This window comes from Pelodiscus sinensis, chromosome 1 (assembly GCF_052426305.1).
Source record: "Pelodiscus sinensis isolate ZL-2025 chromosome 1, ASM5242630v1, whole genome shotgun sequence".
Taxonomy (NCBI): Eukaryota; Metazoa; Chordata; order Testudines; family Trionychidae; genus Pelodiscus; species Pelodiscus sinensis.
Window position 1 is genome coordinate 350,933,577 of NC_143052.1, and position 12,652 is coordinate 350,946,228.

Genomic DNA, 12,652 nt, shown 5'->3' on the forward strand with positions numbered 1-12,652 from the left:
TCTCATGAATGGAGCCTTGTGGAATCCCTTTTCTGGCAGTGCCCTGGGCTTTTAAGGCAGGGAAGGGGGCAGCTGAGGAGGCACGTGCTCCTGTGTTATCATTGTTATTTTATTTTACATCAGCAAGATCCTAACTGTGACGGCATCAAGGTTGCCACTCGGCTGTCTTCGAAGGAGCCAAGTGATTTATAAGGACCACACAAAAAGTGCCGACATGCGCAGATTCCAGGAACGGAGTTTGCAGCAGGGCTGGTGCTGCAGACCCCTTGTTTAGCATCATCCCTCGTCCCCTGGGATTTGGCCTCCTGCCGGTGGCCACCGGCTGTAATGGGGTTAAAGCTGGTGCACAAGAAGCCAAGCAGCTGAGGTTCCCTGATGGCCAAGTGGCCCCAAGGGAAGGTACAAACATGCTGCATAAAGGCAGCTGCCTCCCTATCTGAACACACACTGCCTGCTGCCCGTGCAACCTCTCTGGTGACTCCTTGTGCTTCAGGGTGAAGACCTCTGGTGCCAGCGGCTCCCTTCTCGCAGGAACTGGGTACGTGGGCAGGTTTCAGTGTCTGTGACAGGAGCCCTGACAGAATAAAGCCGTGAGCTGTTTGCAATTGCTGATGTTCTTTTCTGTGGCAAAGGTCTTGGTTGGGATGTCGGGATGACTCAATGGCAGGGCTGGAGGGCAGGGAGTGCTAGGGAGCTATTCACTCTTTGTTCACTGCACAGTTGCATGATACTGTCTCCTGGTTACTGACCAGAAGCTGTTTCTAACACTTACATTCTGGGGCATGAACATTAACCCTATGCAATACCTGGGCAAGATTTTCCAAAACATCCTGAGAGAACAGAACTGCTGGTCTGTTGTAGCAAAGAGTAGAGCTAAGGGGCAGGACAAGGGGGCGTAATAGTGGTTGTCTGTAATTTTTCCCATCATCTATTACGCACACGTAGCTGAAATAACTTGCACGTTCAAGTGGATTTTAGTGCAAATCCAGTGTCTGCCACTATTAGTTTGTGAGCTCTCCACTGCAAAGCTGAGGTAACTGTCTGTGTCAATCAGAAACGTTGCAGACATCTACTGACCCATGCATGGGGAGAGGAGTCAGATCCTAGGAGGATGAAGAGAAAACCGTAGCAGAACCAAACTCTCAGGCTTCAGTCAACACTGGCCATGAAAAGCTCTTCAACTTCTCTTACAGTGGTTCTCGGGGGTCTAAGTGTATCACTCAGACCATTGGTTCAAGGGAAGTTGTATTCTCAGGAATGGGAAAATAGAAAATAAATACATATAATGTGGTAAAGAAATGTGTTTATAAGTAGCTTCAGTGAATGGAAAAAGGCAAAGGCAGTGCCCATCTTTAAAAAAGGGAAGAAGGACGATCCAGGGAACTACAGACCAGTCCATCTTACCTCAGTCCCCAGTAAGCATGGAGGGGATCCTCAAGGAATCCATGTTGAGGCACTTGGAAGGGGGGAAAGTGATCAGGAATAGTCAACATGGATTCCCAAGAGCAAGTCATGCCTAACTAACCTGGTTAGCTACTATGATGAGATAACTGGCCCTGTGGTCATGGGAAAGTCAATGCATGTGATATACTTTGACTTTAGCAAAGCTTTTGCTATGGTCTCCCACAATATTCTTGCCAGCAAGTTAAGGGAGTATGGATTGGATAAATGGACTGTAAGATGGATAGAAAGCTGGCTATATTGTCAGGCCCAATGAGTAGTGATCAGCAGCTCGATGTCAGGATGGCGGTTGGTTTCTAGCGGAGTTCAAGGACCGGTTTTGTTCAACATTTTTATTAATGACGCAGATGAGGTAGATGGAATGCATCATCAGCAAGTTTGCAGATGACACTAAGCTATGGGGAGAGAGAGGTATGCTGAAGGGTAGGGATGGGGTCCAGGGTGACCTAAACAAATTAGAGGATTGGGCCACAAGAAATCTGATGAGGTTCAACAAGGAGAAACGTAGAGTCCTGCACTTGGAAAGGAAGAATCCCAAGCATTGTTACAGGCTGGGGACCGAATGGCTGAGTAGCAGTTCGGCAGAAAAGGACCTGGGGGTAACAGTGGATGAGAAGCTGGATATGAGTCAACTGTGTGCCCTTGTAGCCAAGAAGACTAATGGCATATTAGGTTGCATTAGGAGGAGCATTGCCTGCAGTTCCAGAGAAGTGACTATTCCCCTTTATTCGGCTCTGGTGAGGCCACACCTGGAGTAATGTGTCCATTTGTGGGCCCTCCACTATAGAAAGGATGTGGATGCGTTGGACAGGGTCCAGCAGAGGGCAACCAAATGATTAGGGGGCTGGAGCACATGATCTATGAGGAGAGACTGAGGGATTTGGGTTTCTTTAGTCTGCAGAAGCGAAGAGTGAGGGGGGATGTGATAGCAATAGAAATATTTGTACCAGGGAAGTCGTATTCTCAGGAGCGGGAAAATAGAAAAAAATACTTATAGTGTGGTAAAGATGCATGTTTATAAATAGCTTCAGTGCAGGACTGATACATTTATTGAGCATTTCACCATGCAGCTGCCATCTGTTTCCACACCTGTAATGATACAATGGGCCACATGCAGAAGTGCAGGGCCAGTAACAGTGTGTAGAGGGAGGTCACAACTATAAGATCAGAGAAAGCTCAAGAGGTTGTGGAACTCCAAGCCACAAGATACTCAAGCGGGCTAATGCTTAACAAGATTCAAAGAGGGACGGGATGTTTCTCTGGTTCTATGTAATTGTAGTAGCAAGGATTCAAAAAAAGGTCCTTAAGGGCTCTACTCCTTCTTGCTTCACGCCACAAAATATTTATCACTTGTGGGTGTCAGGGAGAAAATTCCCCTGGGAGCAGGCTGTCTGACTGCTGCCTAGTACAGGGATTCTTTCACCTTCCTCTGCCCATCTGGTATTGGCCACTGGACACTGGGTCTCCCTTTCGGTTGTGTAAATCCAAGCCCATATGTTGGGAAATCTTCCTTGAGAACATGGCTGTTCCACACTTGCAGGAAGAGCAGAATCACGTTTCTTTAAATGTCACCCACTCTCCTGTTATTTCTCATTTTAGGAAAGAAAGGTGAAAGCTCATTGGATCTGCCTAGAACATGATGGCCGCTGTCAATGACACCACATTCACACACGCCGTGTTCCTGCTCACCGGGATACCCGGCCAGGAAGACGTTTATCTCTGGATCGCTGTCCTCTTCTGCACATTGTATGTTATTTTGATAGTAGGCAATTCAGTCATTCTGTTCATTATAAAGACAGATTCATTCCTCCATGAGCCCATGTACATTTTCCTCTCCATGCTGGCTGTCACAGACCTGGGACTGTCGATAGTCACCGGACCAACAATACTGGGCGTGTTTTTGTTCAACTCTCGGGAGATCGGCTTCCATTCCTGTTTTGCTCAGATGTTCTTCCTCCACTTCCTTCAAAATGTTGAATCCTCTGTGCTCCTGCTGATGGCCTTTGACCGCTTTGTTGCGATCAGTAACCCGCTGAGATACGCTTCCATCTTAACCCTGCCGAGAATAGCCAATATGGGGCTGGTGTGTGTGCTCAGAGGGGTGACCGTCAAACTCCCACTTCCCCTTCTCCTGCAACGGTACCGCTACTGTCGAGCCAACGTCCTCTCCCATTCCTACTGCCTGCACCAGGACGTCATGAATATAGCTTGTGCGGACATCACCATCAACAGCCTGTATGGCTTGGTTATGACAGTTCTCACAGTGGGGTTGGACTCGCTGCTCATCTTCATCTCTTACCTCCTGATCCTCAAAACGGTGCTGAGCATCGCGTCCCGCACGGAGTTCCTCGTGGCCCTGAACACCTGCGTCTCCCACCTCTGCGCCGTCCTGCTCTTCTACACGCTGGAGTTCAGCCAGACTTTCGTGCACAGATTTGCCAAGAGCTCTTCTCCCTTGTCCCATGTGGTGCTGGGCTACATCTACCTGCTGGTCCCGCCCCTGATGAACCCCATCGTGTACATTGTGAAAAGCAAACACCTGCGCGCCAGGATCGTCAACGTGTTCGTCAAGTTATGGGGCAGTTTATCACCCCGCTGTGGTGCAGGTGAAATGAGAGACAAGAATCTCAGACCTCAGCAGGTTATGCCATCCTAGACCCTTACACTTGTGATGCCTTCAGCTACTGATCCCCACTGTGTAGAGATAGATTCAGATGGGCTCTTAGGCCTGAAGTGCTGTTAGAGGGGCTGTCCCCGCCCACTGGGGGAAGAGACCAAGGCAGGCGTTGTATTGGCAAAGTGACTGTTTCCCTGGAAAGCCAGGGGATCGGTGGGACATTGGCCCCTAAACTGCAATTTCCAGGCTGCTCAGCCTCCCGATGCCTGTTGGTTTTGTTAATAAAGAGAAGGGAGGTGGCTGTTGTTTCCTATAATAACAATATATACCTATCTCACAGAACTGGAGGAGGTCATTAAGTCTGGTCCCCTTCCCTCATGAGAGGAACAAGGAGCATCTGTAACAGACGTGCCAGAGATCTAATAGCCCACCCCAGGAACTAAACTCAAAAGCCTGGGTTTAGCAGACCAGAGCACAAACCACTGAGCCAGCCCTTCTCTGTGGCCTGATGCTGTCCCATCTGGTTAAGCATCCACGTTTCCTGGAACAGGCATCAGGTCTGTTTAGTTGTCTCAGTCCTGGCCTTTCCTGGGCACTCTGGGTGATGTGTGATCCCGGGGCTGCCCCAGATGTGGGCAGGGGCTGTTCAAGGGCCCAGACCCCCACCCTTCCCCCCACGACTGCAGCCAGGGGCTTGTGACTCAGTCGTGTCAGAGACGTGATTCGTGCAAGAGCCCGGCCGGCAGCCTCCCCCACCACCGGGATGACTCTGCACATCACACGCCTGCCGAGCCCACTCCCCACCGAGGCGGAGCAGAGCTGGGAGCGTGGGGGAGGGTCTGACACACGGGAGCCCTGGCAAGAGACTCAGGTTCCCAGTTTCCCTTCCCCTCCATTTCCACTGCACCAGCATTTAAAAGGGAGAGAAATCGGCCTCAACTCCTCTCAGAGGCCCAGCGAGCTCCTGTCCCAGCCCAGCGCATTCAGAGCATGGTGGCTCCCATGGCCTTGCACAGGACCCATGCAGGAAGTCCCACCTCCGTCATGGCCTCCCCCATATCCCCCTTCTTTCCCCAAAACTCAACTCCTGCCTCCTCGCTTCCCCCCAGCCCTGCCCACTGGCCAGCATGGATGTCAGAAGACCGGTAAGGAGAGCCCAGGGACCACATGCTGTTCTGGGGAACCCTGGATGCTCCCCCTTCTCCAGTTAGGAGGCACAGATGGGGGGGAGCAAGGTGAGGCCCCATAGCGAGGGGTGAAAAACCTCCCCAGAGGCACCCCAGCAAGGAACAGGATGGCGTGGCCTGCTGGCCGTGGGTAGGCATGGATCAGTGCTGCCGGGAGTTTCATTTCCCATTTTGCTGCCCAGTCACTTAGTTTGGTGAGATCTTTTTGAAGGTCTTCAAAGACTGCAATTAAGCATTTATCATAGGGGGGTTGTTGTTCACAGCTTGAAGAGTAGGACAACTGTGAGATTCCCCCAACGAAGGAAAAGGGCTCAATTTACAGCAGAGATCAGGAACCACAGCTCAGATCCACATCACAGCTTCATTTAGTTTCATACCAGGCGCTCGGGGGGAATTTCTTGCCTACTCTGACCCTGCTCTGGGTCTTCACCGGTGGATTTGTCCCTCAGCAGACCCTTGGAGAAAGTAGAACTCGGTATTATTGTCTGTAATGGAATTGTTCTTGGGCTCCTGGATAGTGACATCATGGGAGTGTAATTCTCAGAGTTACTGCCAATTTCATCCTGCTGAGCTGCCAGCTGCCTCCTCCCAGCCACTAGCCCCAGAATGGAAGGTGGGGTCAAGAGTTATGTTGCTGGCCTGGAACGCAAAAGACTTGATTCAATTTTCAAGCTCTGCCACAGCCTTCTCCTATGACCTTGTGCCACTCACTTAATCCTTCTATGCCTCAGCACTAAAGAGATGCAGCCCTTCCTTACCAGATGGGTGACCAGACCCTGGGAAGCAATGACTGTGAGACAGTCTTGAGGGATGCTGCAAAGCACCCCTTTCGCAGATCCTGTGGGCCCCTGGAGCTGTGACATGCCCTGGTAGCACAGCTCTGATGAAACTGTGCTAGCAGGGAGCTGAAGAGGGTCCTAACACAGTAAAGAAGGGCCAATGTAAGGAGCCTTGTGGAATCTTCCATTTCTGGCAGCACCCTGGGCTTGTAATGCAGGGAAGGGGGGTGCTGAAGAGACACGTGCTCCTGTGTTATCATTGATATTTTATTTCACATTAGCATCAAGGTTACAGCTGTGACAGCATCAAGGTTACCGCTCGGCGGCTCTTGGAGGAGCCGTGTGATTTATCAGCTTCACACAAACAGGGCCGGCGAGCCCAGGTTCCGGGAATGGAGCCTGCAGCAGGGTTAGCGCCACAGGCCTGTTGATTAGCATCATCTCCATCCCCTGGGATTTGCCCTCCTGACGTTTTCCTGGAAATTGCAGTTTAGGGGCCAATGTCCCACCGATCCCCTGGAGAACAGTCACTTCGCCAATAAACCGCCTGTCTTGGTCTCAATGTATCCCTAGGTGGGGATCCAGGAACAAGAGGCACAGGCCAGATGGAGGGACTCAATCCTGGGAAGCTGGGACTGAAAAAGTCTGGAGGGATCCCTTCATAAAACTCCTTTAGCAGATCAAGGGCGGCAGAGGCTGCTGTGACAGGCCCGGGTAGCACATCTCTGATGAACCTGTGCTAGCTGGGAGCTGGAGAGGGTCCTAGAGGAGCTGCGGGGGCCCAGAGATTGTGGGTGGCCGGGTCAGGTTACCAGTGGATCACTGAGACCTTTGCCTAACTTTGGTAATCCCTAGATCCAGGGGCCGCTTTTCATTGCTTATGGAGAAAGGGACAGACTGATGTGGGAGACATTCCCATGGAAGGAGACACGTGCTCCTGTGTTATTGTTATTTTATTTTCCATTAGCAAGTTCATAATTCTGACAGCATCAAGGTTACGACTCGGCTGCCCTCAAAGGAGTCCTATGATTTATCGGACCCACACAAACAGGGCCAGCAAGTCCAGATTGCAGTCACGGACCCTGGAGCAGGGCTGTTGCTCCAGGCCAATTATTTAGCATCCCCCCATCCCCTGGGATTTGGCCTCCTGCCGTTTGCCATTGGCTGTGACGGGGTTAAAGCTGGTGCCCACGAAGCCAAGCAGCTGAGGTTCCCTGATGGCCAAGTGGCCCCAAGGGAAGGTACAAACATGCTGCATAAAAGAGCTGCCTCCCTACCTGAACACACACTGCCTGCTGCCCAAGTAATGTCTCTCCAGTGATTCCTTATGCTTCAGGGTGAAGACCTCTGGTGCCAGCGGCTCCCTTCTAGCAGGAACTGGGTACGTGGGCAGGTGTCACTGTCTGTAACATGCCAAGTGCAGGGCGAGGGCTGCCGGCTGTTTGCATTGGCAGCTGTTCTGAGCAGCGGCAGAGGACTCCGGGGCAGGGCTGGAGGGCAGGCAGCGCTAGGGAGCGTGGGAATCTCTCTCCCATATTCGTGAGCTTTCCAGTGGGTTGCTCAAGCCATACAGCAACCTGGCATGAATCAGCCAATGCCCTTACGGCTACCGCATCGCTGCACCTCTCTGCTCTGCCAGTGCCTGATGTCAGGCCTCCTAGCCTAATCCACCCTCCCTCAGACCGGGCCTTGGGCTACAGCGCACTGTGGGGCGACTGGGCTTCCCAGCACGTCCAAAAGGGTTCAGCACCTCTGGTTCCTAAGTTGGGAGCCTGCTGGGAGTAGTGGGGAGACGAGTGACCTGCCAGTCTTCTAGAGCCAGAATCCTGTTTAACCTGAGCCCCAGGAATAACACGGGTGAATAAAAGTGTTTTCCATCCACAGTCTGTACACGCCTCTGACCCCAGAGCATCCCTCTCTGACAGGGAGCCAGGCAAGCCAAGGGCTTTCAGCCTTCCCCAACCCTGTCTGTGCCAGTCAGTCTGAAGTGCTTCTCAATCACCGCTGCTGCCCCAGGCTCCCTGCTCTGGCAATACAGCTGGAGAACATTGCAGGAGCCTGAAAATAGGGGCTTCCTCAGTGGCTGCTCTCATGTCAACTCTCAGTGTCTGTGAGCAGCTGTTTCCCTTCCTGCTTGTATTCCAATTGCCTGCTATCAAATTAAGCGGGGCCGGCCAGACTTCCAGATCACCAACAGTGAAGCCAATGTAGCTGTACAGCAAGCATCCGATTAAGTTATCACCCTCAATTCAGGCTTCAGGCTGACAAAACAGAAACCGAGGAGAACCAGTCTGCTATGAATCCAGGGAAGGAGGAAATACTAGACTTGTATTTGCCAGCAAGTGGCAGATTGGGTGCTGAGATGCTGCAATCCTATGACTTCTGCGGGAAATTTGAACAAAAAATGTGTTTGTTTAGTCTTTAAAAAAGAAAACTAAGAGCATTTGACTCACCTAAAAGGCTGTCACAAGGAGGAGGGAGATGACATATTCCCTTTAAACTCAGATGTTGGGACAAGAAGCAATGATCACAAACTGCTTAGGTTGTTGGACATTCGGAAAAAAGTCCTAATTGTCAGGATTGTTAAGCACTGGGAGAAATTGCCTTGAGGGTTGTGAATCTCTGTCACTGGAGATTTTAAGAACAGGTTACACTATGGGGGGAACGACCTTTTTGGGTTGGGGGCCTCTGATCCACAGGAAAATCATTTGTATCCAGCCCCCGGGTCTTAGGTTCCCCATCCCAGGTTAGATTAACACCTGTTGAATGGTGTTTGGTCCCACCATGTGTGCAGGGGCCTGGATTTGATGACGCCTCGAGGTTGATTCCGGTTCTGTGCTTCCATGACGTTGTCAGGTTCTGCAGAAATCCAGATGACAGATCCTACATTGTAAGACAATTCCAACCTGGGAAATTGCGCCTGAAATGAGAAAAGAGGGGAAGGAATGGATTGAGATGTGTGCACCAAGTTACCAATGTGTAGAAATTATGGCAAAGCCTTTCACTGTATTACAAATATCGTTAACCAATATTTCACGATACGTGTGTATTTAGAAAGCCATCAGCAGAGCTCTTGGATTCTCTACAGGAAGGAGCAGCAGTAACTTTTACTTTTGAAACCATATCACATGTACCCCAAATACTGTTTGCAGCAGGTTGGTGCTATTCACTCTTTGTTAGGTGCACAACTGCATGATACTGTCTCCTGGTTACTGACCAGAAGCTGTTTCTAACACTTACATTCTGGGGCATGAACATTAACCCTATGCAATACCTGGACAAGATTTTCCAAAACATCCTGAGAGAACAGAACTGCTGGTCTGTTGTAGCAAAGAGTAGAGCTGAGGGGCAGGAAAAGGGAGTGTAAGAGCGGTTGTCTGTAATTTTTTCCATCACCTATTAAGTGCACATAGCTGAATTAACTTGCATGTTCAAGTGGATTTTAGTGTGAATCCAGTGTCTGCCACAATTAGCTTGTAAGCTCTCCACTGCAAAGCTGAGGTAACTGTCTGTGTCAATCAGAAACGTTGCAGACATCCACCGACTCTTGCATGGGGAGAGGAGTCAGAGCCGAGGACGATGAAGAGAAAACCGTAGCACGACCAAACTCTCTGGCTTCAGTCAACAGTAGCCATGAAAAGCTCTTCAACTTCTCTTACAGTGGTTCTCGGGGGTCTGAGTGTATCACTCGGAGTATTTGTACCAGGGAAGTCGTATTCTCAGGAATGGGAAAATAGAAAAAAATACATATAATGTGGTAAAGAAGCGTGTTTATAAATAGCTTCAGTGCAGGACTGATACATTCGATGAGCCTTTCACCATGCAGCTGCCATCGTTACCACACCTGTAATGTTACAATGGGCCACATGCAGAAGTGCAGGGCCAGTAACAGTGTGTGGAGGAAGCTCACGACTATAAGATCAGAGAGAGATCAACAGTTTCTGCAACTCCCAGGCTCAAGATACTGATGCAGGCCAATGCTTAACAGGATTCAAAGAGGGACGGGATGGTTCTCTGGTTCTATGTAATTGTAGTAGCAAGGATTCAAAAAAAGGTCCTTAAGGGCTCTACTCCTTCATGCCACAAAATATTTCTCACTTGTGGGTGTCAGGGAGAAAATTATCCTGGGAGCAGGCTGTCTGTTAGCTGCCCAAAACAGGGTTTCTTTCACCGTCCTCTGCCCATCTGGTATTGGCCACTGGATACTGGGTCTCCCTATCGGTTGTGTAAATCCAAGCCCATATGTTAGGAAATCTTCCTTGAGAACATGGCGGTTCCCGCGCTTGCAGGAAGAGCAGAATCACGTTTCTTTAAATTTCATCCACTCTCCTGTTATTTCTCGTTTTAGGAAAGAAAGGTGAAAGCTCATTGGATCTGCCTAGAACATGATGGCGGCTGTCAATGACACCACATTCAGACACGCCGTGTTCCTGCTCACCGGGATACCCGGCCAGGAAGACGTTTATCTCTGGATCGCTGTCCTCTTCTGCACATTGTATGTTATTTTGATAGTAGGCAATTCAGTCATTCTGTTCATTATAAAGACAGATTCAGTCCTCCACGAGCCCATGTACATTTTCCTCTCCATGCTGGCTGTCACAGACCTGAGCCTGTCAATAGTTACCGGACCGACAATACTGGGCGTGTTTTTGTTTAACTCTCGGGAGATCAGCCTCCATGCCTGTTTTGCTCAGATGTTCTTCATCCACTTCCTTCAATCCATTGAAACCTCTGTGCTCCTGTTGATGGCCTTTGACCGCTTTGTTGCGATCAGTAACCCGCTGAGATACTCTTCCATCTTAACGCTGCCGAGAATAGCCAACATGGGGCTGGTGTGTGTGCTAAGAGGTGTGACCGTCAAACTCCCACTCCCCCTTCTCCTGCAACGGTACCGCTACTGTCGAGCCAACGTCCTCTCCCATTCTTACTGCCTGCACCAGGACGTCATGAATATGGCTTGTGCGGACATCACTGTCAACAACATCTATGGCTTGGCTATTACAGTTCTCACAGTGGGGTTGGACTCGCTGCTCATCTTCATCTCTTACCTCCTGATCCTCAAAACGGTGCTGAGCATCGCGTCACGTACAGAGTTCCTAGTGGCCCTGAACACCTGCGCCTCCCACCTCTGCGCTGTCCTGCTCTTCTACACGCTGGAGTTCAGCCAGACTTTGGTGCACAGATTTGCCAAGAGCTCTTCTCCCTTGTCCCATGTGGTGCTGGGCTACATCTACCTGCTGGTCCCGCCCCTGATGAACCCCATCGTGTACATTGTGAAAAGCAAACACCTGCGCGCCAGGATCATCAAGATGTTCATCAAGTTATGGGGAAGTTTATCACCCCGCTGTGAAATGAGAGACAAGAATCACAGGCCCCAGCAAGTTATTCCTTCCTAGACCCGTACACCTGTGATGCCTTCAGCTACTGGTCCCCGCTGTGCAGAGATAGATTCAGACGGGCTCTTAGACCTGAAGTGCTGTTAGAGGAGCTGTCCCCACCCACTGGTGCGGGAAGACAAGGCACTGGGGGAAGAGACCAAGGCAGGTGTTCTACTGGCAAACTGACTGTGCACCTGGAGATCTGTGGGACATTGGCCCCTAAACTACAATTTGCATGGTTGCTCAGCCTCCCAATTCCTGTTGATTGTGTTAATAAAGAGAAGGGAGGTGGCTGTTGTTTCCTATTATAACAATATATACCTATATGAGGGTATGTCTACAAAACCACCCTAGCTAGAACTAGGGTGGTAGTGTAGACATACCCTTACAGAACTGGAGGAGGTCATTAAGTCTGGTCCCCTGCCCTCATGAGAGGAACAAGAAGCATCTGTAACAGACGTGCCAGAGATCCCTAATAGCCCACCCCAAGAACTAAACTCAAAAGCCTGGGTTTAGCAGACCAGAGCACAAACCACTGAGCCAGCCCTTTCCTGTGGCCTGATGCTGTCCCATCTGGTTAAGCATCCACATTTCCTGGAACAGGCAACAGGTCTGTTTAGTTGTCTCAATCCTGGCCCTTCCTGGGCACTCCGGGTGCTGTGTGATCCCGGGGCTGCCCGGGGCTCCCACCCTTCCCCCCATGACTGTAGCCAGGGGCTTGCGACTGAGTCGTGTCAGAGACGTGATTCGTGCAAGAGCCGGGCCAGAAGCCTCCCCCACCACCGGGATGACTCCGCACATCACACGCCTGCCGAGCCCACTCCCCACCGAGGGGGAGCAGAGCTGGGCGTGTGGGGGAGGGTCTGACACACGGGAGCCCTGGCAAGAGACTCAGGTTCCCAGATTCCCTTCCCCTCCATTTCCACTGCACCAGCATTTAAAAGGGAGAGAAATCGGCCTCAGCTCCTCTCAGAGGCCCAGCGAGCTCCTGTCCCAGCCCAGCGCATTCAGAGCACGGTGGCTCCCATGGCCTTGCACAGGACCCATGCAGGAAGCCCCACCTCTTTCATGGCCTCCCCCATATCCCTCTTCTTTCCCCAAAACTCAACTCCTGCCTCCTCGCTTCCCCCCATCCCTGCCCACTGGCCAGCATGGATGTCAGAAGCCCGGTAAGGAGAGCCCAGGGACCACCTGCTGATCTGGGGAACCCTGGATGCTCCCCCTTCTCCA

The 12,652-nt window shown here is 50.9% G+C and overlaps 2 protein-coding genes across 2 annotated transcripts; both read left to right on the plus strand.

Annotated features, from left to right (window-relative positions):
* Positions 1 to 3,100: 3,100 nt before the first annotated feature.
* On the plus strand, positions 3,101 to 4,117 carry LOC102459511 (olfactory receptor 51G2-like). The gene has a single exon (XM_006132536.3). The coding sequence runs from the start codon at positions 3,101 to 3,103 to the stop codon at positions 4,115 to 4,117; it is 1,017 nt and encodes a 338-aa protein (XP_006132598.3).
* Positions 4,118 to 10,432: 6,315 nt separating this feature from the next.
* Positions 10,433 to 11,440, plus strand: LOC102459266 (olfactory receptor 51G2-like). The gene has a single exon (XM_006132535.4). The coding sequence runs from the start codon at positions 10,433 to 10,435 to the stop codon at positions 11,438 to 11,440; it is 1,008 nt and encodes a 335-aa protein (XP_006132597.4).
* Positions 11,441 to 12,652: the final 1,212 nt, after the last annotated feature.